A 17,892-nucleotide genomic window follows, 5' to 3' on the forward strand; every position below is an offset into this window, starting at 1 on the left:
GCTTAAAAAAAAAAAAAAAAAAAAAACTAGCCAAATGTTGTGGCACATACTGTAAAGTTTTCTGTACATAAAGGGAAAAGAAGTCCATCCCTGTATTCTCCCACGTGCACACCACCCTGTGAGCCTGGGCTAAGGATATGTGGGGATGAAACCTGCGGGCAAGAGGCAGATCCAGGCTTTGTAGGCTTTGAAGAAAATTCAAGTTTGGAGATCCTCTGTAATAAAAATAATATAAATTACTGGGACCTTCTAGAGCCTTGGAAGCTCAGTACAGTTCTAGTTTCATTCTTAAAATTATCTTAGGACCATAGCAGGACCCTGAAAATCATCTTGGTTAGGACTATAATCGTACCCTACTGGAAAGTCAGAGCCCCCCACCTGCATGGAGGTCAGTGGATACTGCTGGCACCATGCGTTCCCTAGCACCTGTGGGATGTCAAAGAATGGTGGACTCAGAAGGCAACAACTGTTTTTTTTCTCATTGTGTCCACTTTTTGTCACCAAGAATGTTTGTTCTTCCAGGAATGCCAGGAGATGCATGGAGAATTTGTAGGATCTGCTTGTGGCCACCATGGACCCTACACTCCTGATGTCCTCTTCTGGTCCTGTATTCTCTTCTTCACCACCTTCATCCTCTCAAGCACTTTAAAGACATTTAAGACGAGCCGCTATTTCCCAACCAGGGTAGGTAACATGCTCATGCACCACTTTTGTGGTTGGGCTGTGATATAATAGAATTTGTGGTTCACCCTCCGTGGTGACTGTGGAGTAGATCAGCAGTGTGAGAGCTCCAAGTGTCCTGATACATTATGGTATGTTTATCACCTCTAGTGTCTGTCACCCTGTTTCATAGATCTGTGGTGTGGAACAAGAATTCTTAAAATCTTTTTGACTTTAAAGTACCAGGTAGGCTTAAAATGGTAGTACTGTTTTCTGCAAGCTATTACGTCTCACTTCTAGAATGCTGTTAGTTTCATTTCCAGAATTTTGGGACACTAAGCACGGGACAGCTGGAGCTAGCCTGTGTGCAAGTGGGGATAATTGTCTTGGGTACTTTAGGGAATCCCAAAGTTCAGGTCTCCTTCCAGGGATGGCTGTTGTAATAGCTTATGAAGTCATTGGCCACACTGATGGTACTAGGCACCATGCCCCTCATTTGGTTTGCATCATGGAAGCTCCAACAACCTTTCCTTCATACAGATGGCATTGTTTGTATCATGAGCAAGGCTCATACCAGTTTCGTCAGGACTTAACTAAGGTGCAATGTAGAGTAGCTAAATGGGCCATTGCTTTGAAAAGCAGCTCAACTCAGCAGGAAATGCTTTTTCTGTAAGTGAGCTTTCAGTCAGGCACATTTGCAGAACAGAGTACATGAGTGAATGGGGGACTCAGTTATATTTACTTACATACATACATAATTAAATCCATTCTTATACTTCATGATGCTGCCTAGTACTTAAGAGACATACATATGAAGTAAGTTCTGAGTCTTTAATCTGAACAAATAGTTAGCAAATGGCTACTGAGTATTGACTGGTTGCTCAGGAGTGGGTGAGTGCTATGGTATGTGCAAAAGAAGTTAAAAAGACAGTATCTGCCATCAGATAGACAGGGAAACACATGAAACACTTGGGTGCCATATGCAACAGTAGTAAGTAGTTGAATGCTAACCTGGAGTTCAGAGGGAAAAAGAGCCACTGGGCCCCAAGATGGTCAAAATAAGTTTCAGGTGGGGTGAATCTGCACAGAATTTATACAACATTCAGGGAAGAACTAACAAAACCTCAGAGAAGGTGCTAGATACCTTAGGTGTCAGAGCAAAGTCAAGTCTAGTTAAGTTGCTGGTGATGTTACTCATGCGTGGCTAAGAAATATTCTGCTCTGCCTGGTTGGAAGTTCCTATTAAGGTAGGCACAGTCATTTGATAGAAACTATTTTATTAAAGCTATACTAAGTCATAATATAGTATATTTTCTTAGAGCAGGTATTAAATTGAGTGGGAGTCCACAACAAAATGGAAATAAATGCTATAAAAAAAAAAAAGCAGGAGAGAAGTCTAGGACGTGCTGGGGGTGGCAGGGAGTGGCCAGTTGAAGTAGAATCATGAGAGGAGATATTGTGGAAAAGGCAGTATATGAGTTAGCCTGGTAGAGGTTAGTGAGCTATCCAAGAGGTCACCTAGAGGAAAAGCGCTGCAGATAGAGGGATGGGCAGGTGTGAAGACCCTGAACTGAGAATGAGCCTGGCACATTTAAAGAGCAGCAAGGAGGAATTTATGGCTGGAGTAGAGTGAGCAGAAAAGCATTAGGAGCTGTGCGTGGAGAAGGGATGATGTCATTCGTATGGGCCTCAAAGGCCAAGAGGGCATTATGGGTTTTTAATTCTATGAAACAAGGAGTCATTTGAAGATTTTGGTAGAAGTGTGATATGATCTAGGTTATATTCTAAATTGTTCCTATGGCTATGTTTAAAGGAAACGGTGGAGAGCAAAACTTAGGAGCCACTACAGTTGCCCCGGCAGGAGCTAGTAAAGACTTTGCACTGAGTAGGAGCAGTGGAGGTGGTGAGGAAGGCCTAGACCCCAGATTTTGGGTGTTAGAGAAAGTGGAGTTGATGCTACTGCTGAGGTTCTTGCCTAGCATTTTGGGCCATGGCTGGCCAAGAAAATCTCACTTCCAACTTTCCAGAACTAGAACCTGAACCTGAGCCTAAATGCTCCAAGTAGAACTCTTCAGAGGCTGGGTTGGGTCACATTGGAGTTTGTCCAAGGGTTTATTCTCCTTCATCATATCCACACTTTATGGGCATGGATTTGGGTGTACTAAGATATTCCTGTTGTTTTCATTTGCTTGTATTAGTTCAACTGTAAAGTGAAAGCATTTTCCTGACAATTTTTAAAGATTTTACTATATTGAATTCTTTTCGCTCTATTTAACTTAACAAAACAGTGTTTTGATTCTTTTTTCTGCCAGGTACGCTCCATGGTGAGTGACTTTGCAGTTTTCCTCACTATCTTCACAATGGTGATTATTGATTTTTTGATTGGCGTCCCATCACCAAAGCTTCAAGTTCCCAGTGTGTTCAAGGTAAATGGGTCTCAGGATACTTGGTGCCTTCGTGTAGTTTCATAGACTCTGATCCCAGGTTGATTTCAAGGCCTTGCTACATGCCAGTTGTTAGATAAGTTTTGCAGTTCTCTAAGTGTAAAACTTGTTTCTTATACCTGCTATTCAGAAAAGTAAAACCCTTTAGGTCTGGCTGAGTTCAGGTCAGAAAAGTCAGGGAACAGAAAAATGAAGGCTATTTCATGAATGAAAAAGGAAAGCTTATCATGAGTACCATTTATAGTTAAAATTTAAAATAATGGAATATGCTTGTTTACATAAATATATACTGATTCTGTGGAAATGTGGGTCCCCAGAGCAAGTCCAGTTAACAGCACCTTCACTGAGCAGCAGCTGTTTAAGGGCACTAGGAAGGATGGAAAAAGTAAAGGATCCAACCCCTCCTTTTAAGGATCTTCCTGTATTGAAGGGAAATGAACCTAAGGGGGACCTTGTTTGGAGTCTAGCTAAGACCCCTGCCAGAGTAATCAGGATATCTCTTCAATGCTTTTCTGTTATTTACTTGTATAATCATATGTAATTTACAGATTTTTTTAAAAAAACATATATACAAATGTGAAACAAATGATTAATATATGGGAACTCCAAATCTATTTCAGTTTGGCAGGGCTGAGGAAATAGAGAAGATAGAAAAACTGAGCTCAGATTCACAAATCCCCATTGGGTAGAGAGGAGAGAAAACCTGGGTATACTCAGGGATTTTGGAAGAGTAATAGAGTAGGGGGATGAGAGAGAATTGTGGGGAGAAGGCAGAGAGGAAAAAAGGCAGTCTGACTCGTGCAGGCCCCCATACGTTGGCCTTTGGCTTCCCTTTGTCTTTCTCTATGAAAAAGGCTTATTAAAAATGTCTTTTTCCATGTTATATAAAAATGTTTAATTCTATTAGTTAGAAATTTATGAGTTAACAAACACCCTCTTAAAACACCTCTGAAAATCTGGCATTCTCATCTTTGTGTGAAGAAGCGCAATCAGCTTTCTCTCTAATACCTAGCTGAGGTCAGCTCTGCAGGAGGAATGGATTTTATATAAAAATAGGTGACTTAGGAGCATTAAGCAGTCCTTGGAAAAGTTTCCTGGTGGGTAGGCTTAAGATAGTCAGAAATCACTGAATTTCTGGGCCATCTGGGAAGAAAGCCTCTGAGAGGTAGGAAAGAGAGGAGAAAGGGAAATTGGAGAATGTCCAAGAAAATGTTGCTAGTGGCTTGCTTCATTTTCAGGAAGCACAAAGGAAGTTTTCTTCCTTCCATGTTTCCCTTCCCTAGTAAGCCACATGGCCACCAGCTCCTAGGTCCCAACCTAAAGCCAAGGCCATCACCACTTCCTCCCTTCATATCCACAGAGATGGTTCCAGGACCCTTCAGGATCCAGTCCATTAAATGAAATGATCATGTTGGCATATAAGCTGTGCACATTCTCCTATTTGCTTAGAATCATCACTAGATTATTTATAACACCTAACACAATGTGAATGCCTTGTAAGTGGTTCTTATGCTATAATGTTTAGGAATAATGATAAGGGAAAGTCTACAAATTTAGTGTAGATGCAGTTTTTCCCAGAATATATTCAATCTGCAGCTGGTGAACCAAAAATACAAAAATCACCAATGTGGAGGGCCAACTCTGCTATTACTTCAGGCCACAATGTATTAGGGTGTAATAAGTTTTTATGTTTGTATGAGAACTTAACTGCTACTTAGAACATTATTATTAAGGAAACATAGGTTCTGTAAGCTTTTAGGATCTAACCCATTCATAATTCAATATAATTGCAATAATATTAAAGAGCCTTTGAACTTGAGAGTCACAACTAATATAGAACTAAATACTTCAGATATAACAAATTATCTTTTTTGTTGAATTTAGTTAATTCTGGGCCTAATTGTAGCCCTAGCCTTTTTTAAAAAAATGAACCTCTGATTTATGACAAAGTAAATTATGAGATTTTGAATTGGAAATCCACAGCAGGAGAGATTCCCTACCTCACATCATACACCATTGATTCTACATGACATCCTTCTTATGAAGGCAAAACTAAAGATTACAGAATATTCTCATGACTACCTCATAAAGATTTCTTAAACAAGGCTGGGGGGACAAAAGCATTAACTCTAGAAGGCAAAAATAAGGAAAATTGAATAGGGCAGGGTAGCACATGTCTGTAATCCTTGCTCCAGAGACATAGGCAGAACAAGAGGATTCCATAGTCAAGGCCAGTCCGGGCAATTTAGCGAGTGATGCCTTGTTTCAAAATGAAGAAGAGCCTGTTGTGGTGGTGCAGGCCTATAATCCCAGCACTCTGGGAAGTAAGACAGAAGGATCACAAGTTCGAGAAGCCTAGACAATTTAGCAGGCGTAGCAAGACCCAATATCAAAATAAAAAATAAAGAAGCCAGATGAGGTGGCACACACCTATAGTCACAGCATTGAGGGAGCCAAGGCAGTAGGATTACAAGTGAAAGCCCAACGTGGGCTGCATAGGGAGGCATGTCTCAAAACACCAAACATGAGCATCACTAGTCCTACAAACTCACAAAAATGTTCCTGTGGGACCCAAATGAGGAGTTGGGGACATTTAAAGCAGTGTCTGGGTGAAGGTACATTCCCAAGGTGGAAGGACCCAGCATGAGGCCCCACTGCCCTGGGGTACATGTTCCCCCTGCAGACTCAGCATAGTCCTGGGCCTGATGCATCCTGGTCCCCAAAGGTGCTCCCTCCTGGAACCTGGAGGTTATGGTAGAGACAGATAGAGTCTCCAAAAGGCATCCAGGACTGTGGAGAACTTGGGGAGGCCCTGGTAGGACTGGAGTAGGAGTGCAGCCCCAGGGATACCCCCGGCCCAGGGTATTGTTGCCAGTGAGATTCCATTGCCCTTGAGCCAGTGATTGTCATGCAGGCCAGGAGCTGGGCAGGTGTGGAGGCTCAAGGAGAGAAAGGAGTGAGTGAGCTCAGCAAGGGCTACAGGCTGTTTAGAGCCTGTAAATGCTGCACCCACATGGTGAGCTTCGACCAAGGTCAGGGGTTCCGGTTCCTCCTGAACCATACCTGCACTTGCTCCTCCTTCAGATTCAGCCCGGCTGCCAGGTCCACCCAGGTTTTGAAGGGAGGGTACCTGTCTATCTTGCAATGCTTTTCCAGCTTTTGATGCTGTTCCTTGCTGTAGATCTTGACAGTGGGACCTGTACACTGGGAGATAGTGATTGAGACAAATGGTCCTCTCTCATCTTGGAGCTAGCTTTGAATAAATCTTTTTTTCATTGTTAATCAAAATATATGGCCTCTGTTGATTTGGCCAGTGGCAAGCAAATGAACCTGAGCGTATGAGCCCAGGAAATCACCAAGTTGCTACATCTTGGCTCCCGCTCTGCCCTGCACCTCTCTTCCTGGCCCTCTATCCTCTAACACCACCTGCCAAAAATGATGACCTTGTCTTCCCCCACAGTACCCTAGGGATAGGAGCTGAGGATCTAGGGAAGTTTATTGTGTCATAGCTACTCTAAGCTTTAAGAACAATTGTTTTATAGACACGTTGGAAGGGTTCCTCAGTCAGAAATCCAAGGTTAGCCATCTTGGGCTCTTCTCAAGCCTCTAGGCCCCTGTTGCACTCTTGATTGGAGAGGACTGGTGGAATGAATCAACCTAAGCCCAAGAGATTCATGCAGCTGACTTCACTTTGTCTTTACTTGTGCTGTAGACACATTGTATGGTGTCTGGAAAGGAGCAGTGAGGAGGATAAGTCAGAGGTGGCGAATCTATGGCACTGTGACTCAGTGAAAGCTCTAAAAAGTTCGCCATCACTGGTCGAAATTGTTTATATTTGTCTTTGAAAGTCATTAAATTTTTTGAAACATGCTTAGTTGTTAATAATTATATTTTACTTGGGCTAATGTTGAGAGAAATTGCTTTTTTGTGCATAGGGGTTTGGAGAATAAGTAGAAGGAAGTGTAGGATTAATAAATATTCCACAGCAAGTTGATAATTGAGGACTATTTCAAAGAGGATTTGGCAAAAGGTCATAGATTTCCTAAAAGGTTGCTGCATTTCATGTCTTTTTATCTTTTTGTCTTTTCTTTTAAATGATTCTTATTCAAATGAAAAGAAAAAGAAATGCATAATTGTGATTCACTTTGATCTGTTTTGGCCTAATGACTATAGTTAAAATAGAAAAACAGAACTTTTTCTGTATACCTTAAATGTACCAATAAACTCAATGAGAGAAAAAAAATAGAAAAACAGCATCTCATTTTTTCCCCATTAGCCAACAAGGGATGATCGAGGGTGGATTATCAGTCCCATTGGCCCCAACCCCTGGTGGACTGTGATAGCTGCGATTATCCCAGCTCTTCTTTGCACTATATTGATATTCATGGACCAACAGATCACAGCAGTCATCATTAACAGGAAGGAACATAAGCTCAAGGTAAGAAGTTGTGACTCAGAAGAATGCTATTGCAGCCTGTCACGTTTTTTTTTTAGGATGAGCCTGTGTACACCAGGAACTGTAGAACCTGGATAAAAAGTCTTAGAAGAGGCTCATAAAGGGTTTTCATTCTCTACCCACTAATAACAAAAGACTGGTTTGGAGATGAAACTAGAGTGGAGCATGGTGGTGTGACATGAAAGAAGCTCGGACTCCATTCCTCTTCTCTTAACCCTCTGGGGGAAGGATGGTGGGCAGAGTTCTTGATGGCCCTTACATAGCTACATGCTCTGACTCCGACTCTACAACTACAGAACTTGTCTTCCTGAGGTTCAGGTCAGAGCTTGAGCAACTGTATTTTCCTTGGACAAGCATTCTCCCTTTGCTGTCAATTACAAGGGTTTTCTGGACTAAACATTGAACTGCAGGGTTTGTAGGCTCTAGAGTTAGTTCTAGCGCATGAACTAGTGAGGCCCTGCAGGCCTTCTATCTCTATTCTTTCCTTACTTAGACTCGGTAACATCCTGATCTGGCAAGGATCTGAGGTGTGTTGTAGAAACTCAAGAACATTTATCTCCAACTCCTGTAGTGTTTACTAGAATCATCAAGATGTAGGTTGGTCTCTAGTTACTTTTTCAGAGAATAGTGGGCCTTTGAATGTGTGAGACTCAAGAGTAAACTGGGGGCACTTGGATAAAGAATGGGTATTGGCAAATAGAACAGGCTAAGATTTCCCTTTTTCTTCTCTGTTTCTTCCAAGCAGGAGGGGTTGTGAGACTTCTCTGGCATCCCTGGACCCTTTCCTCCTTGCCCATACATCCCTAGCTTCTTTGCTCAGCTCACTGTTATATACAGCACTATAGCCAGCCCATTGATGGTAACAGCTACTCTTTTTCTCCACAGAAAGGCTGTGGCTATCACTTGGACCTGTTGATGGTGGCCATCATGCTGGGTGTCTGCTCCATCATGGGCCTGCCCTGGTTTGTGGCTGCAACTGTCCTGTCTATCACACATGTGAACAGTCTCAAGCTAGAATCTGAGTGCTCTGCTCCTGGAGAACAGCCCAAGTTTTTGGGCATCCGAGAGCAGAGAGTGACAGGCCTTATGATCTTTGTGCTGATGGGCTGCTCAGTCTTCATGACAGCTATCTTAAAGGTAATTATTCATTCACTTGTTACCTTTGTGCCACAAATCCTGCCAAGTGTTTGGAATACAGAGGCACACCACACAGATACATATCCAGATTTCTGTCCTGGAAGAGCTTATTCGAGTGGGGTAAGACAGATAACATCTATCCAGTTAAGAAAATTAGTTAAGAGAACAAGCATGATAATTATAGAATGTAATAAGTGATGTAAAGGAGGTATATATTATTCTTTGCAGCTATAGAGAATTAAAGGGTTCTAGTAAGGGTCAGAGAAGATGGCATTTGAGATAAGTTGGATCCAGCTGTATCATGAGTGGTGGAAGATGGCATGAAGGAAGAGGAGAAAAATGGTCAATTCTGACCCTGAAGTAGGAAAGAGTGGTGTGCGTGCTAGAAAATATCAGGGCCATGTGGCTCAAGAGTACTGAGTAAGGCAAAGGTCAGTGAGATGAGGTTGAAGAGGAGGCAGGGCAAGATCAGCAAGGGCCTTGCCGATGCCAGTAAAGCTTACCTTTTTGGGGTTTTAATAAGAAAGGGACATGATTTGGTTAATACAGTATTTTTAAAAGATTACTCCAATAGCTGTCTGGAGAACAAGTGTTTGTTTATTTATTTTTCTGTACTGGGGATCAAACTCGGGACTTTGCACTTGCAAGGCAGGTGTGGCACCACTGAGCTAAATGCCCGGCCTAAGAGAACAACTGTTTAGAATGGGAGAAGAATGGAAGCAGAGATCAGAGAGGCAGTTATAGGTGACAGGTGATGATGGCTTGGATGAGAAAGTTAGTAGCAGGGACGGATTAAAAAGTCCTGGGTTCTGTATATCTTAGAGGCAGATCTAAAGGTCTTGCCAGTTGAAGTGGATATGGAATGGGGTAAGGAAAAACCAAAGATTCCCATTACGTTTCTGACTTGCCCATCTAGTGAAGAGTAATAACATTTTTTAAGAGTGTAGACTACATTTTGATTTTGTGGGGAACAGGACAGTGGTTAGCCTTTGAATGTGAAGTCTGCAGTCATCTGAGTGAAGAAACTGGAGGAAGGTTCTGGACTAATAATATAAATATATAAAATATTGAAAGCTGAGAGAGTAGATGAGCTCACTTGGGAGAAAGGTAGATATAAGAGAGAAGGGGCTGGCACATACCTATAATCCCAGCACTTGGGAGGCTGAGGCAGCGGCAAGTTCAAGGCTAGCCTGAGATGCATAGTTCCAGGCAAGCTTGAATTAGATAGCATGACCCTGTCTCAAAAAACAGAGAGAGAGAGAGAGAGAGAGAGAGAGACAGACAGACAGACAGACAGACAGTGAGAGAGAGAGAGAAATTTAGGACTTTAGAAGTTGGGTTGAGGAAGAGACAGCAGCAGAGCCTCAGAGAGAGTTGCCAGAGAGTTTGGAGGAAAACTGGGAAGGTATAGTGACAGACCAAGTGAGGGGAGTGTTTCAGGAAGGACAGATTGGCTGGTTAGAAGGTGTCTAGAAAGATGATGACTTAATCGAGGCTTTTGGATTGTGTCTGTCTGTCTTCCCGTCCCCAGGGAGGAGGAAGAGCCAGACAGTGGGGAGATGTGAGACCTATGATTTAACTTAACATGTAATCATTTCATTTCAGAACAAAATGATTTTTATCATTGTTAGCTCCTACTTCTAAATTATTAGGTAAAGGCAGCAAAAACTGATGCAGTGTTTATGAAATTCTTGTGACTTAGTTCATTCTCAGAGAGTTAAAAGTTCATATTGTGTTAAGCATGCCGTAGTATCAAATTTAATGTCTTGTGGGCTGGGGATTTCAATCAGTGGTTCCGCAACCTGCCTTGCAAGCGCAAGGACCCAAGTTGGATCCCTGGTACCAAAAAAAAAAAAAAAAAAAAAAAAAAAAAAACTGCCCTTCTATCTACAGTTTATCCCGATGCCAGTACTGTATGGAGTTTTCCTCTACATGGGAGTTTCTTCACTACAGGGAATCCAGGTATGGTACAGTTGAGCCAGGGAGGTGTCTTCTCATTGTGAGTTCACCTAGCCTGACCATGCAGGGATAGTTCTCTGAGAAAATCACAGCCAATTCTTGAGAAATCATTTCCTAGTCTTGTTAGTTGAGCTATTTTAGAAATTTCTTCAGACATAGGGCAATTATGTTGGCCTGAAAGTACAGAGACTTCCAAAGTGGCCTGGCTTGATGTCATTGTTCTAGTTATTCGTTGCTTATTCAAAAATTATTTGGCGCTGGACGTGGTGGCACACGCCTGTAATCCCTGCACTTGGGAGGCTGATGCAGGAGGATCGCTGTGAGTTTGAGACCAGCCTGGGCTACATAGTGAGTTCCAGGTCATTCTTAATTACATAGTGAGACCCTGTCTCAAAAAAAAATTATTTGTCATGTATTAGACACTAGGTTCTTTGCCAAATGCTGGTAAACCTGGCTCTGAAAGGTTTGTCAAGAATCATACTGTCTTCCACACATAAGTAGCTCAAGGTTCAGCACCAAGCTAATGTGTGAGAGAAAGGAGTTTAACTTTGGGGTGCCTTGCTGAAAAGAATGGGGAATAATGGGAGTTGTCACAAGCAAGCAGATGTCATTTCCTGTTATAGTCTGCCTTTTCCGGTCAGTCAGTTCATTCCTCGGAGTCCTTTCAACAGAGAAAATCAGAAACTACCCTCAGTAACTTGGATAGTCTAGATGATGTAATAAGCACTTCTTCTGTTGGTGACTGATTCTTGTTTGTATGCAATGTCCAGTGGTCATTTTTATATACTATGGTCTGATATGACATCGGACAGGTTACTGTATTTAATTTCTGCGTCTCTTTTTCTTTTTATAATTAAGGATGATCATAGGTTCTCTATTCTGTGTTATGATGCTTCACTTTATCTTTTCAAAAAAGTAAAATAAACAGACAAATGAATAAATAACTCCAAATCCCTTAAAGAACAATTAAAAACAGTGGATCTGATAGTAAAACAGAAATATGCAATTGGCTTATTTTGTTTGCTACTTTCCTTGAGAAGGAGTTCTCTCAGGAGTCACAGTGTGGGATGGGAGAAAGAAGTTTGAATCAGAATTAGAGAAGATAGCTTCAGATCTTGACTGATGTTTTGTTTTGTTTTGTTTTTTGTTTTTTTGGTACTGGGGATCTAACTCAGGTCCTTGAGCTTGCGAGGCAGGCAGTGGAACCACTGAGCTAAATCCCCAGCCCTTGACTGATGTTTATATTCTCAGTGAGACTCAGTTCCCATTTCTGTCCAGTGAAAATAGTGTTAACTACTTCTCAGCAAGTGATATAAGAAAGATGAATGGGTTTAACAAGGCTTCTGACTCAGAGGGGCCTTCCGAAAATAAATGCTGATTCCTTCCTTTCAGTTCTTTGATCGTCTGAAGCTTTTTGGTATGCCTGCAAAGCACCAGCCAGATTTTATCTACCTGCGGCATGTGCCTCTGCGCAAAGTGCACCTCTTCACCCTCATCCAGCTCACCTGCCTCGTCCTGCTTTGGGTCATCAAGGCCTCTCCAGCTGCCATTGTTTTCCCAATGATGGTGAGGTGTTTTTTTTTAATTATTTTTAAAATTGTGATGGAATGCATATAACATAAAAGCTCCCATTTTAACAAATCCCTTAAAGAACAATTAAAAACATTGGAGTGTATTAAGTGCACCGTTCAGTGATATTTAAGTACATTCATGTTGTCCTAGTGCCATTACCACCACCCATCTCCAGAATATTTTTTATCTTTTGTTTTTCCTCATTGAGTTTATTGGTACATTTTAGGGATACAGTACAGTTACATTCATTACTGGGATCTTGTACCTTTACATGACAGGTCTTGGTTTTCATTTTTTCCCCTTGTCCCTGCCCTCCCTTCACCCCTCCTAGAATATTTTTTACCTTGAAAAATAGAAACTCTGCACTCATTAAAACCATAAATTCCTATTCTCCTCTTCTTGCCAATCCAGGGGAAACCATCATTCCTCCTCCTGTCTTTATGTATTTTATTATACTGGGTACCTTATGTAAATGAAACTGTACAATATTTATCCTTTTGTGGCTGGCTTATTTCACTTAGCATAGTATTTTCAAGGTTTATCCTTGTTTTAGGGTTATCCTTGTGCTTTTTAAGGTTGAATAATATTTCATTGTAGGTATAGACCACATTGTGTTTTTCCATTATCTATTGACGGGTAGGTACTTGGGTTGCTTCCATGTTCTTGCTGTTGTGAATATTGCTGTTGTGACCATGAGTGCACACACGTGTATCCTTCTACCAGTTCCCTGGGGACTATAGCCAGGAGTGGATTTGCTGGATCATATGGTACTTTTGTTTTAGATTTCTTTTCTCTAATTCTCTAGAGAATAGGTAGGATTCTCCCCCACTTTTTTATTTCATAACACATGTAAGACTCTGCATTTATGTTTTATATTCTGGGATTAAGTGTGTAGTTCAATAAACAGTAAATTCCTGGGAACTCCTGGGAGGGAGTCCATCAAGTTTGGATTTATTTGGCAAATAGTGGTTAGAATTAGAAATATGGTTAAATTTGATAAGACTGATTTGCCTCATTCCTTGTCCAGATGTAGCAGATGAACACTAATCTACCCAGGCAGGTTGTTCTAGATTGTTACAGGTTCTCTTTGCCTACAGTACTACTCTGCCATAAAGAAGGACACATTTGTAGGAAAATGGATGCACCTTGAGACCATATGTTAAGTGAAATAAATCACATAACTTAAATATCGCATGATTTCCCTTATATGAGAAACCCCAAATATAGATATATTAAAGAGAAAAATACAAGGTAGACAATAGGAAACTGAAAGATGGACCTCTCTTAAATGGGAAAGGGACAAAAAGACAGATGAGGAAGAAGGGGATTAAGAAAAATAATTAAAAAGACATGTTATATACATGTACCAACTGCCTGCAATGAGTGTAATCATTATATACTATAAATGTATGCTTAAAAAAATAATAAAAATTTCAAAAGGCCCTCATGGGAAGATAGCGGAGCAGCAGCTGAGATATCCTGGACCTACTTCTACTGGAAAAATTGCCATGAGATTTTAGCCACAGCATTCCTCTCTCTGGGCCTCAGTTTCCTTCCTTATCAAATGAGTGTCAGGCTAGGTCAGAAAGCAGAATCAAAATCCGCCACAGGTTCACAGTGCAGGCATAAAGCAAAGATTTGAGGGGAGACTACAGGCAAAGGATCAGAGGGAGTCCTCCGAGGTTTTGTCATCCCACTGTGAGGCATGCTTGCTGGGTGTGGCTGGCCCATCATGCCCAAGCTCCTACAGGGGCTCTCTACCCCGGGCATCCCTTCCTGCTGACCCCCACCAGGGAAAGCAGCTGTTGGACGGTATGAAGAGCTTCTGTTCTCAGTGAGGGAATTAAATTAGTTGCTCTCTAATTTGCAGAGTTGTTATGGTGACCATTACATACTCTGTGTAAAACACCTCAGTACCTAGCACAAAGTGGGAGCTCAATAAATGGCAACTGTTATGACTATTCTGAATTTGATATTGCTGGAAAAGTCCTAGTTGTCTGTGAAAAACAAGACTTGGTTTTAAATTCCAGAAAGGAAATTAGTTCCTGTAACTCACTTTCTTTCTTTTATTTTTACTTTTTTTAGGTTTTGGCCTTGGTCTTTGTCAGGAAAGTCATGGATCTCTGTTTCTCTAAGCGAGAGCTGAGCTGGTTAGATGATCTCATGCCTGAAAGCAAAAAGAAGAAGTTGGACGATGCCAAAAAGAAGGCCAAGGAGGAAGAGGTCATAGTCCTTGTAGTAATTCTGTACTTTGGGGCCTCAAATTACAGAACATAGGAAGGGCCACCTGAAAGATCAGCATATCTAGAATCCCAAGAGTTATACTAGGAGCTGGGAAGATTATCCCAAGATGTTCTCAGCTGAGAATGGATTAAGGTTCTTCAATGGTGTTTTGTTTTGTTTTGACTTTTTGAAAGAGTCTCGCTATGTAGTTCAGGCTGGCCTTGAATTCATGGTGAGCCTCCTGACTCAGCCTCCTGAGTGCTGGGATTACAGGCATGCAGCACCCTGTGTAGCATATTGAGAGTTCTTGCTTCTGTCTGCCTTTCATTTTGGGATTTGTTAATTAGTAGCTTTGCTTTCTTTTCTAATGTCTATTCACTGGGCTCACACCTAGAATATGAACATAGAATCTGTTCTCATCAGATCCATGGCTCAAGTTATTCCAAAACATCTAACTTGACAAGAATATAAGCTCTGTTATTTTCTGTGGTTTATACTTATCTGCAGTTGATGCTGTTTGGCACAATGCAAAGATAACTTGCATAGGACTTTGTGTCCTTCATTTCCCTCAGCACTTGGCCCGCTGTCATCTACGAAAGCAGCCTCAGTAAATGGTCTATGTGTGCAAGGAAAGGATGTATAGTAAAATGAAAAGACTAGACCAATAAATGAATGTGCTAGGAAGTGTTCCCAAATATAGTGAGTTCCCAAATAGTATCCTTTAAATACATTTCAAAATATACTCTTCTAATATCTTGCATTGTAAAAACCTTGTATTCTTAAGTAATTTCTAACAGTTTTAAATACAAAAGCAATGGAAGAAAACTTCCAAGCTGGGGGTTGAACGCAGGGCTTCCTGCAGGCTAGCCAGGCACTCTACCACTGAAGTACCTCCCCAGCCAGAAAGAAAGCTCTAAAGGGAATATAATAGAATTTGCTACATCAAATGTGAAACTTTCAGGTATCCGAAGCTCTACAAACAGAATTTTAAAATGACATTTGAGATGTGCTAACATCCTTACTACTTTTGTTTGTTTGTTTGTTTTTTGAGACAGGGTCTCACAATGTAGTTGAGACTGACCTGAAACTCACTATGTAGCCCAGGCTGGTCTCGAACTCACAGCGATCCTCCTGCCTCAGCCTCCTGAGTGCTGGGATTACAGGCCTGTGTCACCACACCTGGCAATAGCCTTACTATTTAAATAATTCCTTCAAATTAATACAAATAATGGAATGAAAATGAGCAGGGGACATAGTTTACAAAAGAAAAATACAGATTGCCAATTACTTTATGACAAAAAGCTCATTTAACCAACTAAAAGAAATGAAAATTTAAGTAAGGAGAACACATTTTTCACTTAACAAATTGACAAGGTTTTTAGAAAAACTAGTGTTGGTAACGCTGTAATTGAAGTTCTCAGACATGAAAAGTGACAGTATAAATTGGATAAATTTTAATCTCTTTAGTGGACAGTTTCAAGTAGACTCTTAAAAATATGGGCCAGTGATTTAGCTCAGTGGTTCCACCGCCTTCCTCAAAAGTTCAAGGACCCAAGTTTGATCCCAGTATGAAAAAAAAAAAAAAATCTACGTGCCCAAGCCAAGTACAATGGCATGTACCTGAAGTTGCAGCTTAGGAAGCAGAGGCATGAGGATCGTTTGAGCCCAGGTATTCAAGAGCAACCTCGGCAAATAGTGAAACCCTGTCTTAAAATAATGTATATGCCCTTTGGCCTCAACTCTTAATTTTTAAATTTGCTCTAAGGATGTGTAAAGAAATGTAGACAAAAAAATTTAGTTGTGTTTATATAAAACAACTGCAAAGAAGAAAAATTAGAGTAAATATGTGACAATTGAATATTGGGCAACAATTTTAAAAATCCAGTTTTAAAGAACACTTAATAATAGGTGAACATTTTATGTGTCAGAATACAAAATTAAACATATAGTAAAAATTGCCGTTTTACTTAAAACAACACACACAAAAGGTTAGAAAAAGATTGGAAGAAAATAGACCAAATATTTATTGTGGTACTGTGTGTACCACAGTAGAGGTAACTGTTTACCTCTGAGTGACGAGTACACTTTTTAAAAAAATTATTTCCTTCCTTCTTTCCTCAAATATTTCCTTAATGCTTACTCCGTTCTCACTTTCTAAACCCAGTGGTGTACAAGACAAAGTCTCTGGCCTCTGGGAGTTTACATTCTCCTGGGAGACACCATTTGTTTGATTGACTATGTGTTATAATTTTATGTGGAAATATAATTATACCTGTATAATTATACATATTTCACACATACATGTAAAATTTTAGGTAATGAAATATTTTAAGATGAGTGTAAAGAGTGAGAGAGCTACTTTATTTAGGATGATTACAGATGATTCCTCTTGGGAGACGTCTGAGCAGAGCCCTGAATAAAGTGAGAGGCACCTCGTGAGGATATCTGTGAGTAAGAGCATTCTAGGTAAAGGGAGAAGGAAATACTACGGTCATGAAGTGTGAATGGGCTTGGTGTGCTTCAAGGACACCAAGACAACTAGTGAAGCTGGAGGGGAGAGAGTGACAGCCTGGAGCCTGGTGAAGGGGCTGTGGCACCAGTTCAGGAAAGAAGTGATGGTGTCTTGGGCTAAGGTAGAGGTGGTGAAAGTCGCAGAATTTGGGACTTATTTTGAAGAAGTCAACAGGTTTTGCTAGTGACTGGTGGGCATAGATAAAAGAGAAGAATCAAGAACAACTCTCTGTGCTATTTATAAAGATGAGGAAGACCAACAAATAGCAGATGTGAGAGGAGAATCAAGAGATCTCTTTGAATGTTAAGTTCAAGGTGGCTAGTAGGCATTGTACTCCTTATTTTCCAAAATTTCTGAAATAAACATGTATTTGTTAATACACATATGTTACTTTATACAATTATTTTATTTTATTTTGGTACAAGGGATCAAACTCGGGTCCTTGCTCTTGCGAGGCAGGTGGCAGAACCTCTAAGCTAAATCCCCGGCCCCTATCCAATTCTTTTAAAGTCTAAATAAAATTAAAGCTAGAGATTTGACTCCATGATTTAACTGCCTCAACATCCACTATTTATGTTCATTTGTGCTCTCTTCAAATCCTTTACATGATTTCATACAAAAGTCATGATTATATATTTTTGGCATATATACATACTGATACATACAGGTACTCTGATTTTTCCCAACTTGCTTTCCTAAGTCTTTCATGTTTCTGTTTTTACATAATACATATATTGTTTTAATGAACACAATATTCTATAGTATTATAGTTATAACTTAAGTATTCTTCCCTTAGTAAAATGTTTAGTTCTTTTACATTTTATTACTATACTACTTTAACACATTTGTAAAAATTTTTGCTGTAATTATTTCATTTAAGATAGTGGTATTATTTTCTCTCTCTCTCTTTTTTTTTTTTTTTTTTTTTT

At 40.5% G+C, this 17,892-nt stretch overlaps 1 protein-coding gene across 3 annotated transcripts in view; it reads left to right on the forward strand.

Moving 5' to 3' along the window:
* Slc4a8 (solute carrier family 4 member 8) overlaps positions 1 to 17,892 on the forward strand; it is a 58,714-nt gene that overhangs the window by 33,220 nt on the left and 7,602 nt on the right. For all 3 annotated transcript variants that reach the window (XM_033763638.1, XM_033763639.1, XM_010628570.2), the window contains exons 15-21: positions 523 to 684; positions 2,973 to 3,086; positions 7,381 to 7,542; positions 8,446 to 8,697; positions 10,591 to 10,659; positions 12,049 to 12,222; positions 14,314 to 14,451. In XM_033763638.1, the coding sequence (XP_033619529.1) occupies positions 523 to 684; positions 2,973 to 3,086; positions 7,381 to 7,542; positions 8,446 to 8,697; positions 10,591 to 10,659; positions 12,049 to 12,222; positions 14,314 to 14,451 (1,071 nt within the window). The remainder of the gene's footprint in view (positions 1 to 522; positions 685 to 2,972; positions 3,087 to 7,380; positions 7,543 to 8,445; positions 8,698 to 10,590; positions 10,660 to 12,048; positions 12,223 to 14,313; positions 14,452 to 17,892) is intronic.

This window comes from Fukomys damarensis, unplaced genomic scaffold, assembly GCF_012274545.1.
Source record: "Fukomys damarensis isolate Sample0158 unplaced genomic scaffold, DMR_v1.0_HiC HiC_scaffold_15, whole genome shotgun sequence".
NCBI lineage: Eukaryota > Metazoa > Chordata > Mammalia > Rodentia > Bathyergidae > Fukomys > Fukomys damarensis.